The following is a 19,186-nucleotide window of genomic DNA, read 5'->3' on the forward strand; positions in this document are numbered from 1 at the left end:
CTTATATCACATACATATTGAAATCTATATGTCCATACGTAAAAGTGTGAAATCATTTAGAAAAGAGATTACCAAAGTTCCCGTTAAACCAGGAGAATAGACCTCCCTTTACAGAATGATTTATATGTTATCTATCTATATTGTCATTATATTTTAGATATGTAACAATAAACACAATCTTATAATAAATTGACAAACAAACTAACAGATACTGAAAATCTAGGATGCCTTGGATTCATTAAAGCTATGCCTCTCGTGAAAGTACTACCCAATTCTCATTGAACTAATGAAAACGAAAACTAAACATTTTATTGCAAAGAGACCCCGAACTACAGTGACAGATATTTCCCTACATTCTCATTTAAAAGAGAATAAATAATTACATGTAAAGTAAAACAACTTTAGTGCAAGAAAAAAATTACCATAGCTTACTGAATACATTATACGTAAACCCCCTCCCTTTACTAGTACTCAATAATTCAAACAAATAACGACTTTTACATGTCAATATCTCCCACTAGCAACGTGACACATTATCATATTTTTTCTTGCAATTGTATAATTTTACTAACCATTACTAACCATTACGATAGATTACACGCCTGACATATAATCCATATATATACAAGAAGGTACCCGACAAACACTAGCCTTTGGCAATACACCCAATCCTGCAGCCTTCACATTTTCTAATAATAAACAACTGACTTAGACTATGCAACGCTACATCACACAATCGTTCAACGAACCGACACAATTACCTAATGTCACCAGAGAACTAATTAACCTTTCCTTATACCTACCAAGCAACATTATCGTAATTACAATATATACATCTTGTCTAGCCACATCCACAAATAATATTACAAAAACCATTACAATGCAACTAGCACTCATATAGTCTATATTATTATCACAAACACATTTCCTATGTGACAACCTACACCTAATATGTTTAGACAGATATATTCTCCTTAAAAACGGCGTCTGCGTCGCCAGAGATAGAGGAGATTAGGGGAGAATCTCTCCCTTAGACTCACTAGGGAGATTATATCCCCAAGCTGTGAATACATTAAAGACCTGCTTAATAAACCAAGAAAACCCGGAAAGGGTATATCTTTCCCCTCGCTAATCCCCATTATGTAGCTCAACCTAATGGCTACATATTGGCGGCAGCGTTGTTCCAAACGTACCCACGCCTATGCGAAGAGAGACTGCTCGCACTGCCAGAGTAGCCTCAACTTTATCGGGTACATTCCAGTAAAGAGTTGGTTTGACATAATACGAATCGCCTGGTCACGTGAAGCGCCGCCCCGAAATCACATTTGTTTATTTATTTATTTATTTATTTATTTATTTATCTATTTATTTATTTATTTATTTATTTATTTATTTATTTATTTATTTATTTATTTATTTATTTATTTATTTATTTATTTATTTATTTATAATTTATTTATTTATTTATTTATTTATTTATTTATTTATTTATTTATTTATTTATTTATTTATTTATTTATCAGTTTATTTATTTGTTTATTTGATTTATTTAATTAATTTTCTTTATTTTCATTTATTTATTCGTTTATTTATTCATTTATTTATCTATCCATATATTCATTTGTTTATTTATTTATTTATATATATATATATATATATTTATTTATTTATCTATATATTTATTTATTTATATATTTATCTATTTATTTATTTATTTATTTATTTATATATTTATTTATTTATTTATTTATTTATTTATCAGTTTGTTTATTTATTTGTTTATAATTTATTTATTTATTTATTTATTTTTATTTATTTATATATTTATTTATTCGTTTATTTATTTATTTATTTATTTATTTATTTATTTATTTATTTATTTATCTAATCATTTATTTATTTATTCATTTATTTATAAGTTTATTTATTTATATGGTATATTCTAGATATACAAATATGATTAGTATCGTATTTGAGTGTAGGATATCATACATCAGTAGCTTAATTTTGTATCTTTAGTACAACTGAAGAGAACGTTCTTCGTTGTAAGTCAAACTTGTTCCTTCATTCGTCAAAGATAAATGAGCTCGAGATCAAACCCTATCTAGTCTTGTAATATAACAAGGTCGATTTCAAGGGTCCTTGATAGAAATGGATAGGGAATTTGAAGTTTTACAACAACAAAATTTCATAACACACTTCAAGGGGAGATGAAAATACCTAAGCAAATACTTGTATAGTAAAAAATAAAAACATCTTGATAGGTTCTTCAAGGTTCGGCTACAAGGAGGCTAAGAAGATTTGGGCTTGGCAATTTTGCACGAGAGAACGTAATATGCTTGATAATATATATCTAGTTGTCGAGCCCTCTGCTCAAGGTTGCATCTGTATATATTTTTCAAAAATTAACTAAAATCGTTTATAGTTTTTATACTCCTGGTCTGGATTATACCTTTATCTAAACTATTCTTTAAGATATACGCTCCTATATGAAAACCTGTATTTATAATCAATATGATTTTTTTTTTACCTCATGTTAATTTTCTTTCAATGTCAACAGATCCTCTCTAATGTCTATTATTTTTTCTTATCTAAATTTCAGTTTCTCATTATATGCCTTAACATTAGTCACGGTTGAGATACTTATAGGTGCTAGCCTTTTTATCCTTTATATGTGGTCATCTGTATATGATGACCACACCTCTACTACGTACTCCAGTTTGGGGGTGTATCAGATTTCCATTTATTTATCCTTTCATCATGCATGCAATGAAATGCCACGCATATGTCCATCAGCAAATTGTAAATCTGTCCTATTATTTCTATGTGACTTTCCGCCAATATATCATTTCTGAATAAAATCAAGAGATATTTTACTCCTGTCTTCGTGCCTAAATTATTTCTTGTTATTTTCGACGTTTTTTTCTAGCTTTGATCCATGTTCAATATTTTACATTTTTTTAAGTTCAAATTTATCATTCACTCCGAAGTAGCTATTTGTGTGCATGCATGAGTACATGTACATGTATTATTCCATATTCGATGAACTCAAACTTCATGCTGGCAGAAGAAATAAAACTATGGGAATGTATAAGGGTCAGTCAAAACAAGGTATTGTCTAGTAGTACAAAAAAAGTGGAGGAGGATGAGAAAAGTAGAGTTGCTAAGCAAAAACAGTACAGGAGCTTCCCCTTTCTTCTTATCAGTTCGCCCTAGCAGTGACCTAGATAGTCGCAAGATTCTATTTTCTTAAGCTTTTATGCATTATTCTCACTAGTGAAAATCTGCACAGTTCGGTCTTCTATTGTTAATTTCTCTTGCTTTCATTTATACAATAATCTATTATTTAAATATCTTTATTTGTGATGTGGAAAGGTAAACAATGTTGTTTTAGTTTTTATGAACTATTTTACCCATGGGAAAAAACGAAAATGAATTCGCTTTGATAGTAGACTGTACATACTTATGTCTTTAAAAAAAGAGAGGGTAACATGAACATTCTGTTTGATAAGAATGGCTTGGGACAAGGTACCTACTAGAAAGACAAATCTAATTCTAGACAAACAAGTTTTCTTGTGCAAGACGTCAACTATAAGGTCAAAACCCTTCCCTTCTCTTCCCCATCTTGATCCTTCCAGGAACTATAAATGACCCCGTCCAGCTACACCCCTATGCATTCTTGCAGCTTCTCTCATATCACCAACATGAAGTTCGTGAGTGTCCCGAGTGCAATTTACTTGAAACTTTATCCCATACGTTTCCATTTGACGTACTCTAATGCATAAAAGAAACCAGATATATAAATAGTGAAAAAATATATTTACAATTAAGCCATAAAGATATTCAATAATATGGCAATCACAAGTGAAGCTGCACCGCACGTTTTACTCGTTATGGATCCTATTTTACAAACAAATACTACAAACTTGGCCTTTTCATAAGTAATTTTTATTATTCTCTCCTTTTAAAAATCGTTCTAACGACGTTATTCTTTATATCTTAGTTTTAAAATTCATGCCTCCCTCGATTTCCACTGCGAATTAAATGTAGCCTCAACATAAGTGGACGTTAAAAAGATATTTATAAAGTTACTCTGTATCTATATATATTATTTCCTGTTGGGTATGATAAGAATTAGACTTATATTTTTGTAATAACTTTTTTTTCAATCCTTTGATTTATTTCTTATGTTGGTTCTTTATTAGTGGTTTCTTTTCATTATGTTTAGTCAAATTCCTCACATTTTGTAACTTGGTTTACATACATATTATATACATCCATAAATGCATATGTAAATACTAACAAATTCATAGATACATATATACATACTTCCATATATCAATAGATACATACATGCATGAACAGATAGATATACACATACATTGTATATGTATGTATGTATGCACATAAACACACACACAAACACACACACACACACACACACACACACACACACACACACACACACACACACACACACACACACACACACACACACACACACACACACACACACACACACACACACACACACGCACACACACACATATGTATATATATATATATATATATATATATATACATACATATATATATATATATATATATATATATATATGTGTGTGTGTGTGTGTGTGTGTGTGTGTGTGTGTGTGTGTGTGTGTGTGTGTGTGTGTGTGTGTGTGTGTGTGTGTGTGTGTGTGTGTGTGTGTGTGTGTGTGTGTGTGTGTGTGTGTGTGTGTGTGTGTGTGTGTGTGTGTGTGTGTCTGTCTGTGTGTGTGTGTGTGTGTGTGTGTGTGTGTGTGTGTGTGTGTGTGTGTGTGTGTGTGTGTCTGTGTGTGTGTGTGTGTGTCTGTGTGTGTGTGTGTGTCTGTATGTGTGTGTGTGTATAAATCCATATGTATATAAATATCCATATAACAACAATTTTGATTCTATTTTTATTCAGAAAGTCATCTTTGTTTTTGTACAAACGTGGATATATATAAAATTATGCAATGATGAATTCTGATGATGGTAATGAAATAATAATAATACTGCCCTGTATCTATGCAGATGATCCTCCTCGCTCTTGTGGTCGTTGCCGCCGCCGACGATTTAGACTCCAGGGAGCACATCCCCATTGTCGCCGAGACGCGTCAGGAACCCGTCGACGGTGCCTCTGCCAGCGACTTCGAGTCCGGCAATGGAATCAGATTTGCTCAAAAGGCCACAGAAGGAGCCGCTGGAGGAAGCAATGCTGAGGGTGTTTACAGGTGTGAAGCAAATATATATTTTTGTATTCATTATTATTTTGTTGTTCATATCGAAGATGAGCACTCAACTTCTAAACTTCTTGTTTCAATAACTTGGCCCTCTTTTCTTATTTTGACAGCTACCCCGACGAATTCGGCAACCTGATTGAAGTCCGCTATGTAGCCAATGAATTTGGCTTCCAGCCCCAGGGTGCTCACCTTCCCGTGGCTCCTCCAGCACCTGCTCATGTAGCCGAACTTCTGCGCATCGCTGAGCAACAGCGCGCTGCAGGAATCACCTTCGAATAACCACGAACCCACCTTTATCAATAACTGATTATTCTATTTATTGTCTCTCATATAAATGTTTAATAAAAAATAAATAATAATCCTATTGTTTGATCAAATCATCTCACGTTTACTTGAATGATGTTGAAATATTAATCGGATATGAATCATAATCAAAACAACATTACTATTACGGGATTCCTACTCATTCATTGAACACAAAAGAAATACTGAGTAGATACAATATTACTTTGTATATATGGCGATTGTTTGTTACAATATAAATTATTCACTCTAGATTTAGATAAAGAAATTAACAGGTAAAAATAATAATCCAAATCCTAAAGTTATCATTGTGATAACGGTACATGATATTCCTTCTTCCCTTTTTCGATTTCATACATAAGCATCCATACATATGAACATATATAATCTAGGATATGATATATATGTGAATAATTAGATAGTTCTGCTTTTGGGATTACAGTCCTAGGCCGTGCAGCACTACATATAAATTCGAGTGATGTGGTGCAGTGGTGCAAGGTCTAAGGTTCGAATTTCGTATGCAGAGCGATTCAAGTAGATGTGTAATGAAAGGCTAGGCACGTTAAAAATGGAATGCTAATAGTAACTATGGAATAAGGCTACTGAGGTGCAAAATAAAGATAAAAAATATATATATGAAAGAAATTAGAGTTAAGGAAGAGATAATCTAAACACTCAAAGGGTAATTTTAATCATGTTGAAAGAATGGTAAAGTCCAAGTCAACAGAGATATTCCATAAAGATAGGGTAAGAAAGAAAGTGATATAAAGAATCGCAAAAAATGGCGATAAAATATAAAATGTAGTCTAGAAATAGCAGAGGTGCAACCAAAGTACAGAAGAAATGGAAAGTTAATGTAATAAGACCAAGGTAGGAACAAAATAGGAATCTTTAGGAAAATATGTATAAGGGAGATGCATTTATCATAGTGACAAGAAAATGAGCATAGAAAAAATACACGTATGCAGATGTATATGTGGTCATTCCATGAACGTATAGCGACTTATTTGTATTTGTGTGGGTGCGCATATTTGTACATGTGTGCATGTGTGTTTGTGATTCACCAAGGTTTTGGATTAGCGCGATCTCTATATGATGCTGTGACCTTACATACACACACAACTCCTTGCCTATTAAAGTTAGAGTACCTGCCTCTATGCTGAGATTTTTAGCCTTGGGAGGGACTTGAACTCGAATAGCTGAATTAGCGATGATATTTTTTACTAATTTTTTCTCAAATCTAAATCTTTTCCCGTTATTTTCGACAGTTTTTTTTTCTAGTTTTAGTCTATGTTTAATTTTTACATTTCTTGAAGTTCAAATTTATCATTCACTCTTGACCTTACTCATTAACCGCATCTAGTTGTTGCTGTTTCTTATAGCAATTCGAAATTATCTTCACCTTTAATTTTCTTTATGATCTTGGCATCATCTGGAAATAAGTTTGAGTAGGTCCCGATTCCATTTATCATGTAATTTATAAACGATAAGAACATTACAGGGACAGGGTGAGGTGTGAATATCCTCCATATTTGAAGTGGGGATAGTGCAGGCCGTAGTGGCAGTAGCAAGGCAGGACAGGTCTTATTCTTTAGGCTAACCTCAGTGATTTTTATTTCCTTCATCAATTTTTACAAAGATAGAAAAACAATCATGATATATCATGAAAAATTTCAGAACAAGGTCTTGTCTAATAGTGCGAAAAAATGGTGGATGATGAGAAAAGTAAAGGATTGCCAAGCAAAAAGTGTACAATGGCTTCCCCTTTTTTCTTATCTGCTCGTCCTAGCAGTGGCCTAGATAGTTGCAAGATTCTTTTTTCTTAAGTTATTATGCATTATTCTCACTAGTGAGAACCGGGGACAGTTCAATCTCCTACTGTTAATTTCTCTTGCTTTCATTTGTGCAATGATAAACTATTTAAATATTTTCATTGTGATGTGGGAAGGTAAGCATTGTTGTTTTAGTATTGATGAACTATTTTGGGCATGGGATAAAACTACACTGAATTGGCTTTGGTAGCCGCTTGAACACACTTCTGTTGTTAATAAAAAAAAAAAAAAAAAAAAAAAACGGGAACACAATCTGTGTAAGAGGAATACCTTGGGACAAGGTACCAACTGGAAAGACAAATCTAATTCTAGACAAACAAGTTTTCTTGTGCAAGACGTCAACTATAAGGTCAAAACCCTTCCCTTCTCTTCCCCATCTTGATCCTTCTAGGAACTATAAATGACCCTGTCCAGCTACACCTCTATGCATTCTTGCAGCTTCTCTCACATCACCAACATGAAGTTCGTGAGTGTCCCGAGTGCAATTTACTTGAAACTTTATCCCACACGTTTCCATTTGACGTACTCTAATGCATAAAAGAAACCAAATATAAATAGTGAAAAAAAATATCTACAATTAAGGTCATAAAGATATTCAATGATATGGCAATCACAAGTGAAGCTGCATCGCACGTTTTACTCGTTATGGATCCTATTTTACAAACAAATACTGCAAACTTAGCCTTTTAATAAGTAATTTTTATTATTCTCTCCTTTTAAAAATCGTTCTAACGACGCTATTCTTTATATCTCAGTTTTAAAAATCATGCCTCCCTCGACTTCCACTGCGAATTAAATGTAGCCTCAACATAAGTGGATGTTAAAAAAGATATTTATAAAGTTGCTTTGTAGCCATATATATTATTTCCTGTTCGGTATTATAAGAATTAGACTTATCTTATTGTAATAAGATTTGTTTTCAATCCTTTGATTTATTTCTTATGTTGGTTCTTTATTAGTGATTTATTTTCTTTATATTGAGTCAAATGCCTCACATTTTGTAACTTGGTTTACATACATATCATATGCATACATAAACGCATATGTAAATATTAACAAATTCATATATACATATATACATACTTCCATGTATCAATAGATACATACATGCATGAACACATAGGTATACACATACATTCTCTATGTATGTATGTATATATATATATATGTATTTGTGTGTGTGTGTGTGTGTGTGTGTGTGTGTGTGTGTGTGTGTGTGTGTGTGTGTGTGTGTGTGTGTGTGTGTGTGTGTGTGTGTGTGTGTGTGTATAAATATCCATACAACAGCAATTTGGATTCTATTTTTATTCAGAAAGTTATCTTTGTTTTTGTACAAACGTGGATATATATAAAATTATGCAATGATGAATTCTGATGATGGTAATGAAATAATAATAATACTACCCTGTATCTATGCAGATGATCCTCTTCGCTCTTGTGGCCGTTGCCGCCGCCGACGATTTAGACTCCAGGGAGCACATCCCTATTGTCGCAGAAACGCGTCAGGAACCCGTCGACGGTGCCTCTGCCAGCGACTTCGAGTCCGGCAATGGAATCAGATTTGCTCAAAAGGCCACAGCAGGAGCCGCTGGAGGAAGCAATGCTGAGGGTGTTTACAGGTGTGAAGCAAATATATATTTTTGTATTCATTATTATTTTGTTGTTCATATCGAAGATGAGCACTCAACTTCTAAACTTCTTGTTTCAATAACTTGGCCCTCTTTTCTTATTTTGACAGCTACCCCGACGAATTCGGCAACCTGATTGAAGTCCGCTATGTAGCCAATGAATTTGGCTTCCAGCCCCAGGGTGCTCACCTTCCCGTGGCTCCTCCAGCACCTGCTCATGTAGCCGAACTTCTGCGCATCGCTGAGCAACAGCGCGCTGCAGGAATCACCTTCGAATAACCACGAACCCACCTTTATCAATAACTGATTATTCTATTTATTGTCTCTCATATAAATGTTTAATAAAAAATAAATAAAAAATCTTATTATTTGGTTAAATCATCTCACGTTTACTTGAATGATGTTGAAATATCAATCGGATATGAATCGTAATCAAAACAGCATTACTATTACGGGATTCATACTCATTCATTGAACACAAAAGAAATACTAAGTAGATATAATATTACTTTGTATATATGGTGATTGTTTGTTATAATAAGAATTATTCACTCTAGATTTAGATAAAGAAATTAACAGGTAAAAATAATAATCCAAATCCGAAAGTTATCATTGTGATAACAGTACATGATATTCCTTCTTCCCTTTTTCGATTTCATACACGAGCATCCATACATATGAACATATATAATCTAGGATATAATATATATGTGAATAATTAAATAGTTCTGCTTTTGGGATTACAGACCTAGGCCGTGCAGCACTACACATCAATTCTAGTGATGTGGTGCTGTGATGCACGGTCTAAGGTTCGTATTTCGTATGCAGAGCGATTCAAGTAGGTGTGTAATGAAAGGCTAGGCACGTTAAATATGAAATGCTTATAGTAACTATGGAATAAGGCTACTGAGGTGCAAAATAAAGATAAAAAATATATATATGAAAGAAATTAGAGTTAAGGAAGAGATAATCTAAACACTCAAAGGGTAATTTTAATCATGTTGAAAGAATGGTAAAGTCCAAGTCAACAGAGATATTCCATAAAGATAGGGTAAGAAAGAAAGTGATATAAAGAATCTCTAAAAATGGCGATAAAATATAAAATGTAGTCTAGAAATAGCAGAGGTGCAACCAAAGTACAGAAGAAATGGAAAGTTAATGTAATAAGACCAAGGTAGGAACAAAATAGGAATCTGTAGGAAAATATCTACAGGAGAGATGCATTATCAAAGTGACAAGAAAACGAGCATAAAAAAATACACGCATGCAGATGTACATGTGGTCATTCCATGAACGTATAGCGACTTATTTGTATTTGTGTGGGTCCGCATATTTGTACATGTGTGCATATGTGTTTGTGATTCACCAGGGTTTTTGGTTAGCGCAATCTCTATATAATGCTATGACCTCACATGCACACACAACTCCTTGCCTATTAAAGTTAGAGTGCCCGCCTCTATGCTGAGATTTTCAGCCTTGGGAGGGACTTGAACTCGAATAGCTGAATTAGCGATGATATTTTTTACTCATTTTTCTTCAAATCTAATTCTTTTCCCGTTATTTTCGACAGTTTTTTTGTCTATGTTTAATTTTTACATTTCTTGAAGTTCAAATTTATCATTCACTCTTAACCCTACGCATTAACCGCATCTAGTTGTTGCTGTTTCTTATAGCAATTCGAAATTATCTTCACCATTAATTTTCTTGATGATCTTGGCATCATCTGGAAATAAGTTAGAGTAGGCACCGATTCCATTTATCATGTAATTTATAAACGATAAGAACATTACAGGGACAGGGTGAGGTATAAATTACCTTCCATATTTGAAGTGGGGATAGTGCGGGCCGTAGTGGCAGTAGACAGGCAGGACAGGTCTTATTCGTTAGGCTAACCTCAGTGATTTTTATTTCCTTCATCAGTTTTTACAAAGATAGAAAAACAATCATGGTATATCATGAAAAAATTCAGAACAAGGTCTTGTCTACTAGTGCGAAAAAGTGGGGGATGATGAGAAAAGTAAAGGATTGACAAGCAAAAAGTGTACAATGGCTTCCCCTTTTTTCTTATCTGCTCGTTCTAGCAGTGGCCTACATAGTTGCAAGATTCTTTTTTCTTAAGTTATTATGCATTATTCTCACTAGTGAGAACCGGGGACAGTTCAATCTCCTACTGTTAATTTCTCTTGCTTTCATTTGTGCAATAATCTACTATTTAAATATTTTTATTGTGATGTGGGAAGGTAAGCATTGTTGTTTTAGTATTGATGAACTATTTTGGGCATGGAATAAAACTACACTGAATTGGCTTTGGTAGCCGTTTGAACACACTTCTGTTGTTCATCAAAGAAAAAAAAAATAAACGGAACACAATATGTGTAAGAGGAATAGCTTGGGACAAGGTACCTACTAGAAAGACAAATCTAATTCTAGACAAACAAGTTTTCTTGTGTAAGACTTCAACTATAAGGTCAAAACCCTTCCCTTCTCTTCCCCATCTTGATCCTTCTAGGAACTATAAATGACCCCGTCCAGCTACACCCCTATGCATTCTTGCAGCTTCTCTCACATCGCCAACATGAAGTTCGTGAGTGTCTCCAGTGCAATTTTCTTGAAACTTTATCCCACACGTTTCCATTTGACGTACTCTAACGCATAAAAGAAACCATATATAAATAGTGAAAAACTATATATACAATTAAGCCATAAAGATATTCAATAATATGGCAATCACAAGTTATGGATCCTAATTTACAAACAAATACTGCAAACTTAGCCTTTTCATCAGTAATTTTTATTATTCTCTCCTTTTGAAAATCGTTCTAACGACGTTATTCTTTATACCTCAGTTCTAAAATTCATGCCTCTCTCGATTTCTCTGCGAATTAAATGTAGCCTCAAGATAAGTGGACGTTAAAAAGATATTTATAAAGTTGCTTTGTAACTATATACAGTATATTATTTCCTGTTGGGTATTATAAGAATTAGACATATTTTTGTAATGAGATTTTTTTCAATCCTTTGATTGATTTCTTATGTTGGTTCTTTATTAGTGTTTCCTTTTCATTATATTTAGTTAAATTCCTCACATACATATGTAAATACTAACAAATTCATAGATACATATATACATACTTCCTTATATCAATAGATGCATACATGCATGAACACATAGATATACACATACATTGTATATGTATGTATGTATGCACATAAACACACACACACACACACACACACACACACACAAACACACACACACTACACACACACAAACACACACACATATGTGTATATATATATATATATATATGTATATATATATATATATATATATATATATATATATATATGTGTGTGTGTGTGTGTGTGTGTGTGTGTGTGTGTGTGTGTGTGTGTGTGTGTGTGTGTGTGTGTGTGTGTGTGTGTGTGTGAGTATGTGTGTGTGTGTGTGTGTGTGTGTGTGTGTGTGTGTGTGTGTGTGTGTGTGTGTTTGTGTGTGTGTGTGTAATTCCGTATGTATATATATATATATCCATATAACAGCAATTTTTATTCTATTTTTATTCAGAAAGTCATCTTTGTTTTTGTACAAACGGCGATATATATAAAATTATGCAATGATGAATTCTGATGATGGTAATGAAATAATAATAATACTACCCTGTATCTATGCAGATGATCCTCCTCGCTCTTGTGGCCGTTGCCGCCGCCGACGATTTAGACTCCAGGGAGCACATCCCCATTGTCGCCGAGACGCGTCAGGAACCCGTCGACGGTGCCTCTGCCAGCGACTTCGAGTCCGGCAATGGAATCAGATTTGCTCAAAAGGCCACAGCAGGAGCCGCTGGAGGAAGCAATGCTGAGGGTGTTTACAGGTGTGAAGCAAATATATATTTTTGTATTCATTATTATTTTGTTGTTCATATCGAAGATGAGCACTCAACTTCTAAACTTCTTGTTTCAATAACTTGGCCCTCTTTTCTTATTTTGACAGCTACCCCGACGAATTCGGCAACCTGATTGAAGTCCGCTATGTAGCCAATGAATTTGGCTTCCAGCCCCAGGGTGCTCACCTTCCCGTGGCTCCTCCAGCACCTGCTCATGTAGCCGAGCTTTTGCGTATCGCTGAGCAACAGCGCGCTGCAGGAATCACCTTCGAATAACCACGAACCCACCTTTATCAACAACTGATTATTCTATTTATTGTCTCATATAAATGTTTAATAAAAAAAATAAAAAATCTTATTGTTTGGTTAAATCATCTCACGTTTACATGAATGATGTTGAAATATTAATCGAATATAAATCACAATCAAAACAACATTAATATTACTGGATTCCTACTCATTCATTGAACACAAAAGAAATAATGAGTTGACACAATATTACTTAGTATATATGGCGATTGTTTGTTATGATATAGATTATTCACTCTAGATTTAGATAAAGAAATTAAAAGGTAAAAATAATAATCAAAATCCTAAAGTTACGGGGTGCACGACTTTTCGTCGCCGGACTTTTCGTCGCCGACTTTTCGTCGCCGGACGTTTCGTCGCCGCGACATTTCGTCCCCGCGACTTTTCGTCGCCGGTCTTTTCGTCGCCGGACTTTTCGTCGCCCCAAGCATAAATTGTATGCAAAGATTGACAATTGGAAATATATGATTTAATGTCATACTTGTACTTATATTCCTACTCCCAATGCAATAATATGAGTGTGGCAAATAGCTATACATCTCAGTGCCGTATAAACCATTCATTCTTGCCTTAACCAGTCCGACTTGCAAATACCTGAGCCCTAACTTACGTAGATGTGTAACTTACTTCTCTTTGCCGCGTTTGGTGAGTAACTGTTGTTGTTGGTCTGCCATGATGCTGACGTGGAATGACACCTGAGTCCAGACGACAGTCTTTTATACTGAATTCGGAGTCAGCGTGCCATGAGTCCAATGTAATAATAATAAATAATAGGATTATGTGATTATTACTAGAAAAAAAGTGACTGGACAGACGCTACTACCAATAATCACATTAAGATAAATCAGAAGAAGTATATTGAATTTGGCATTAAATCATATACTGTATTTCCAATTTTATATTTCAAATATTGTCAATCTTTGCATACAATTTATGCTTGGGGCGACGAAAAGTCCGGCGACGAAAATTCCGGCAACGAAAAGTCGCGGGGACGAAATGTCGCGGCGACGAAACGTCCGGCGACAAAAAGTCGCGGCGACGAAATGTCCGGCGACGAAACGTCGGCGACGAAAAGTCCGGCGACAAAAAGACGACGACGAAAAGTCATGGACCCAAAGTTACGATAACGGTACATGATATTCCTTCTTCCCTTTTTCGATTTCATACACAAGCATCCATACATATGAACATATATGATCTAGGATATAATATATATGTGAATAATTAAATAGTTCTGCTTTTGGGATTACAGCCCTAGGCCGTGCAGCACTACACATCAATTCGAGTGATGTGGTGCAGTCATGCACGGTCTAAGGTTCAAATTTCGTATGCAGAGCGATTCAAGTACATATGTAATGAAAGGCTAGGCACGTTAAAAATGGAATGCTAATAGTAACTATGGAATAAGGCTACTGAGGTGCAAAATAAAGACCAAAAAAGAAATATATATGAAAGAATTTAGAGTTAAGGAAGAGATAATCTAAACACTCAAAGGGTAATTTTAATCATGTTGAAAGAATGGTAAAGTCCAAGTCAACAGAGATATTCCATAAAGATAGGGTAAGAAAGAAAGTGATATAAAGACTCTCAAAAAATGGCGATAAAATATAAAATGTAGTCTAGAAATAGCAGAGGTGCAACCAAAGTACAGAAGAAATGGAAAGTTAATGTAATAAGACCAAGGTAGGAAGAAAATAGGAATCTGTAGGAAAATATGTACAAGGGAAATGCATTTATCAAAGTGACAAGAAAATGAGCATAGAAAAAATACACGCATGCAGATGTATATGTGGTCATTCCATGAACGTATTTAGCAGTGTTTCCCAACCTTTTTTGGCTGCGACCCTAAATCCACTCTTAGCCTGGAGTCGCGACCCTAATTGTAATAATAAATTCAACCATTTCATGTTATATTTCTACGTACTTGCATAATGTTTATAAACTTTCGTTTTTATACTTCAGTTTATATTTACTAGCACAATGAATTTAAATTCATTTGAAAATTTAATGAAAATCTGTTTAAAAAAGACCCTCTGGCGACCTTCAAAAACACCCTCGCGACCCTAGTTTGGGTCGCGACCCTGGGGTTGGGAACCACTGGTATAGAGACTTATTTGTATTTGTGTGGGTGCGCATATTTGTACATGTGTGCATGTGTGTTTGTGATTCACCAGGGTTTTGGATTAGCGTGATCTCTATATAATGCTGTGACCTTACATACACACACAACTCCTTGACTATTAAAGTTAGAGTGACCGCCTCTATGCTGAGATTTTCAGCTTTGGGAGGGACTTGAACTCGAATAGCTGAATTAGCGATGATATTTTTTACTAATTTTTTCTCAAATCTAAATCTTTTCCCGTTATTTTCGACAGTTTTTTGTTTTGTTTTTTTGTTTTAGTCTATGTTTAATTTTTACATTTCTTTAAGTTCAAATTTATCATTCACTCTTGACCCTACTCATTAACCGCATCTAGTTGTTGCTGTTTCTTATAGTAATTCGAAATTATCTTCACCTTTAATTTTCTTTATGATCTTGGCATCATCTGGAAATAAGTTTGAGTAGGCTCCGATTCCCTTTATCATGTAATTTATAAATGATAAGAACATTACAGGGACAGGGTGAGGTATAAATATCCTCCATATTTGAAGTGGGGATAGTGCGGGCCGTAGGACAGGTCTTATTCGTTAGGCTAACCTCAGTGATTTTTATTTCCTTCATCAGTTTTTACAAAGATAGAAAAACAATCATGATATATCATGAAAAATTTCAGAACAAGGTCTTGTCTAGTAGTGCGAAAAAGTGGGGGATGATGAGAAAAGTAAAGGATTGCCAAGCAAAAAGTGTACAATGGCTCCCCCTTTTTTCTTATCTGCTCGTTCTAGCAGTGGCCTAGATAGTTGCAAGATTATTTTTTCTTAAGTTATTATGCATTATTCTCACTAGTGAGAACCAGGCACAGTTCAATCTCCTACTGTTAATTTCTCTTGCTTTCATTTGTGCAATAATCAACTATTTAAGTATTTTGATTGTGATGTGGGAAGGTAAGCATCGTTGTTTTAGTATTGATGAACTATTTTGCGCATGGGATAAAACTACACTGAATTGGCTTTGGTAGCCTCTTGAACACACGTTTGTTGTTCATAAAAAAAATAAAAATAAACGGAACACAATTTGTGTAAGAGGAATAGCTTGGGACAAGGTACCTTCTAGAAAGACAAATCTAATTCTAGACAAACAAGTTTTCTTGTGCAAGACGTCAACTATAAGGTCAAAACCCTTCCCTTCTCTTCCCCATCTTGATCCTTCTAGGAACTATAAATGACCCCGTCCAGCTACACCCCTATGCATTCTTGCAGCTTCTCTCACATCGCCAACATGAAATTCGTGAGTGTCCCGAGTGCAATTTACTTCAAACTTTATCCCACACGTTTCCATTTGACGTACTCTAACGCATAAAAGAAACCAGATATAAATAGTGAAAAACTATATTTACAATTAAGCCATAAAGATATTCAATAATATGGCAATCACAAGTGAAGCTGCATCGCACGTTTTACTCGTTATGGATCCTATTTTACAAACAAATATTGCTAACTTAGCCTTTTCATCTGTAATTTTTATTATTCTCTCCTTTTGAAAATCGTTCTAACGACGTTATTCTTTCTATCTCAGTTTTAAAATTCATGCCTCCCTCGATTTCCACTACGAATTAAATGTAGCCTCAAGATAAGTGGACGTTAAAAAGATATTTATAGAGTTGGTTTGTAACTATATATATTATTTCCTGTTGGGTATTATAAGAATTAGACTTATATTTTTGTAATAAGATTTTTTTTCAATCCTTTGATTTATTTCTTATGTTGTTCTTTATTAGTGTTTTCTTTTCATTATATTTAGTCAAATTCCTCACATTTTGTAACTTGGTTTACATACATATTATATACATACATAAATGCATATGTAAATACTAACAAATTCATAGATACATATATACATACTTCCATATATCAATAGAGACATACATGCATGAACACATAGATATACACATACATTGTATATGTATGTATGTATGCACATAAACACACACACACACATACACACACAAACACACACACACACACACACACACACACACACACACACACACACACACACACACACACACACACACACACACACACACACACACACACACACACACACACACACACACACAAACACACACACATATGTATATATATATATATATATATATATATATATATATATATGTTTGTGTGTGTGTGTGTGTGTGTGTGTGTGTGTGTGTGTGTGTGTGTGTGTGTGTGTGTGTGTGTGTGTGTGTGTGTGTGTATGTGTGTGTGTGTAAATCCATATGTATATAAATATCCATATAACAGCAATTTGGATTCTATTCTTATTCAGAAAGTCATCTTTGTTTTTGCACAAACGTGGATATATATAAAATTATGCTATGATGAATTCTGATGATGGTAATGAAATAATAATAATAATGCCCTGTATCTATGCAGATGATCCTCCTCGCTCTTGTGGCCGTTGCCGCCGCCGACATCTTTGACTCCAGGGAGCACATCCCCATTGTCGCCGAGACGCGTCAGGAACCCGTCGACGGTGCCTCTGCCAGCGACTTCGAGTCCGGCAATGGAATCAGATTTGCTCAAAAAGCGACAGCAGGAGCCACTGGAGGAAGCAACGCTGAGGGTGTTTACAGGTGTGAAGCAAATATATTGTTTTTTATTCATTATTCATTTGTTGTTGATATCCAAGATGACCATCCTGCCTCTAAAACAATATTTACAATAAATTGACCCCTTATTGTTATTTTGACAGCTACCCCGACGAATTCGGCAACCTGATTGAAGTCCGCTATGTAGCCAATGAATTTGGCTTCCAGCCCCAGGGTGCTCACCTTCCCGTGGCTCCTCCAGCACCTGCTCATGTAGCCGAACTTCTGCGTATCGCTGAGCAACAGCGCGCTGCAGGAATCACCTTCGAATAACCACGAACCCACCTTTATCAATAACTGATTATTCTATTTATTGTTTATAATTTAAGTGTTCAATAAATAAATAAAAAGAAATATAGCGTTTGGTCAAATCATCTAAAGTTTTACTTGAATGATGTTGAAATATTAATTGGATATGAATCATAATCAAAAGCACCCTTACCATTACGAGATTCTTACTAATTCATTTAACACAAGAAGGAGAATACTGAGTAGATTCAATGATACCTTATCGGTATGTATGGCGTTTATTTGTGAGAATATCAATTAGTCACCATAGAATTAGATCAAGAAATTAATGGGTAAAAATAATAATCCAGAAACGTCATTGTGATATACGGTATGATATGATATTCCTCCATCCCTCATACACAGGCATATGAGCATAAGTAATCATATGATATATATTAATGAATAACTAAACAGCTCTACTTATGGGATTCCAGCCCTAAGCTGTGCAGCACTACACATCAAGCCGAGAGCTGTGGTGCAGTGCTGCAGGACCTTGTGCTCGAATCTTGTATGCAGAGCTATTTAATATGTCGGCTTGAGTACATTTGCAATGAAAAGGGTAGTCACGTTAAATATGAAATGCCAATAGTAATTATAGAATAAAGAAGGATTCTATGATCAAAATGAGGATCCAATAAGAATATATAAATAAGAAATTAGAATGAGGAAATAATCTAAATACTAATGAGGCAGTTTCAAACATGTGAAAAGAATGTATTATAAGAAACCTGAAAAGATGGTGAGGATATATAAAATATAGTCTATAAACAGTAGAGGCACGACCAAAGTACAGAAGAAAAGGAAAGTTAATGCAGTAAGACAGGTGTAGAAAGAAAATAGGAGATGCATTTATCAAAGTACCAAGAATGTTTGCATGGCAAAAAATGTACGTATGCAGATGTATATCTGGTCATTCCATGA

The 19,186-nt window shown here is 34.5% G+C and overlaps 4 protein-coding genes across 4 annotated transcripts; all 4 read left to right on the top strand.

The window, feature by feature from the left end:
- The first annotated feature begins 5,055 nt into the window (after positions 1–5,055).
- Positions 5,056–5,543, top strand: LOC143033607 (cuticle protein AMP2-like). The gene is made up of 2 exons (XM_076199097.1): positions 5,056–5,255; positions 5,375–5,543. The coding sequence occupies exons 1-2, from the start codon at positions 5,056–5,058 to the stop codon at positions 5,541–5,543; spliced, it is 369 nt and encodes a 122-aa protein (XP_076055212.1).
- A 3,269-nt stretch (positions 5,544–8,812) lies between these two features.
- Positions 8,813–9,306, top strand: LOC143033608 (cuticle protein AMP2-like). Its single transcript, XM_076199098.1, has 2 exons — positions 8,813–9,018; positions 9,138–9,306. The coding sequence occupies exons 1-2, from the start codon at positions 8,813–8,815 to the stop codon at positions 9,304–9,306; spliced, it is 375 nt and encodes a 124-aa protein (XP_076055213.1).
- A 3,390-nt stretch (positions 9,307–12,696) lies between these two features.
- On the top strand, positions 12,697–13,190 carry LOC143033609 (cuticle protein AMP2-like). The gene is made up of 2 exons (XM_076199099.1): positions 12,697–12,902; positions 13,022–13,190. The coding sequence occupies exons 1-2, from the start codon at positions 12,697–12,699 to the stop codon at positions 13,188–13,190; spliced, it is 375 nt and encodes a 124-aa protein (XP_076055214.1).
- Positions 13,191–17,759: 4,569 nt separating this feature from the next.
- Positions 17,760–18,247, top strand: LOC143033610 (cuticle protein AMP2-like). The gene is made up of 2 exons (XM_076199100.1): positions 17,760–17,959; positions 18,079–18,247. Exons 1-2 carry the CDS (start codon positions 17,760–17,762, stop codon positions 18,245–18,247), a joined length of 369 nt encoding a protein of 122 aa, XP_076055215.1.
- Positions 18,248–19,186: the final 939 nt, after the last annotated feature.

This window comes from Oratosquilla oratoria, chromosome 16 (assembly GCF_046742065.1).
Source record: "Oratosquilla oratoria isolate Oo_2021 chromosome 16, ASM4674206v1, whole genome shotgun sequence".
NCBI classification, from domain to species: domain Eukaryota; kingdom Metazoa; phylum Arthropoda; class Malacostraca; order Stomatopoda; family Squillidae; genus Oratosquilla; species Oratosquilla oratoria.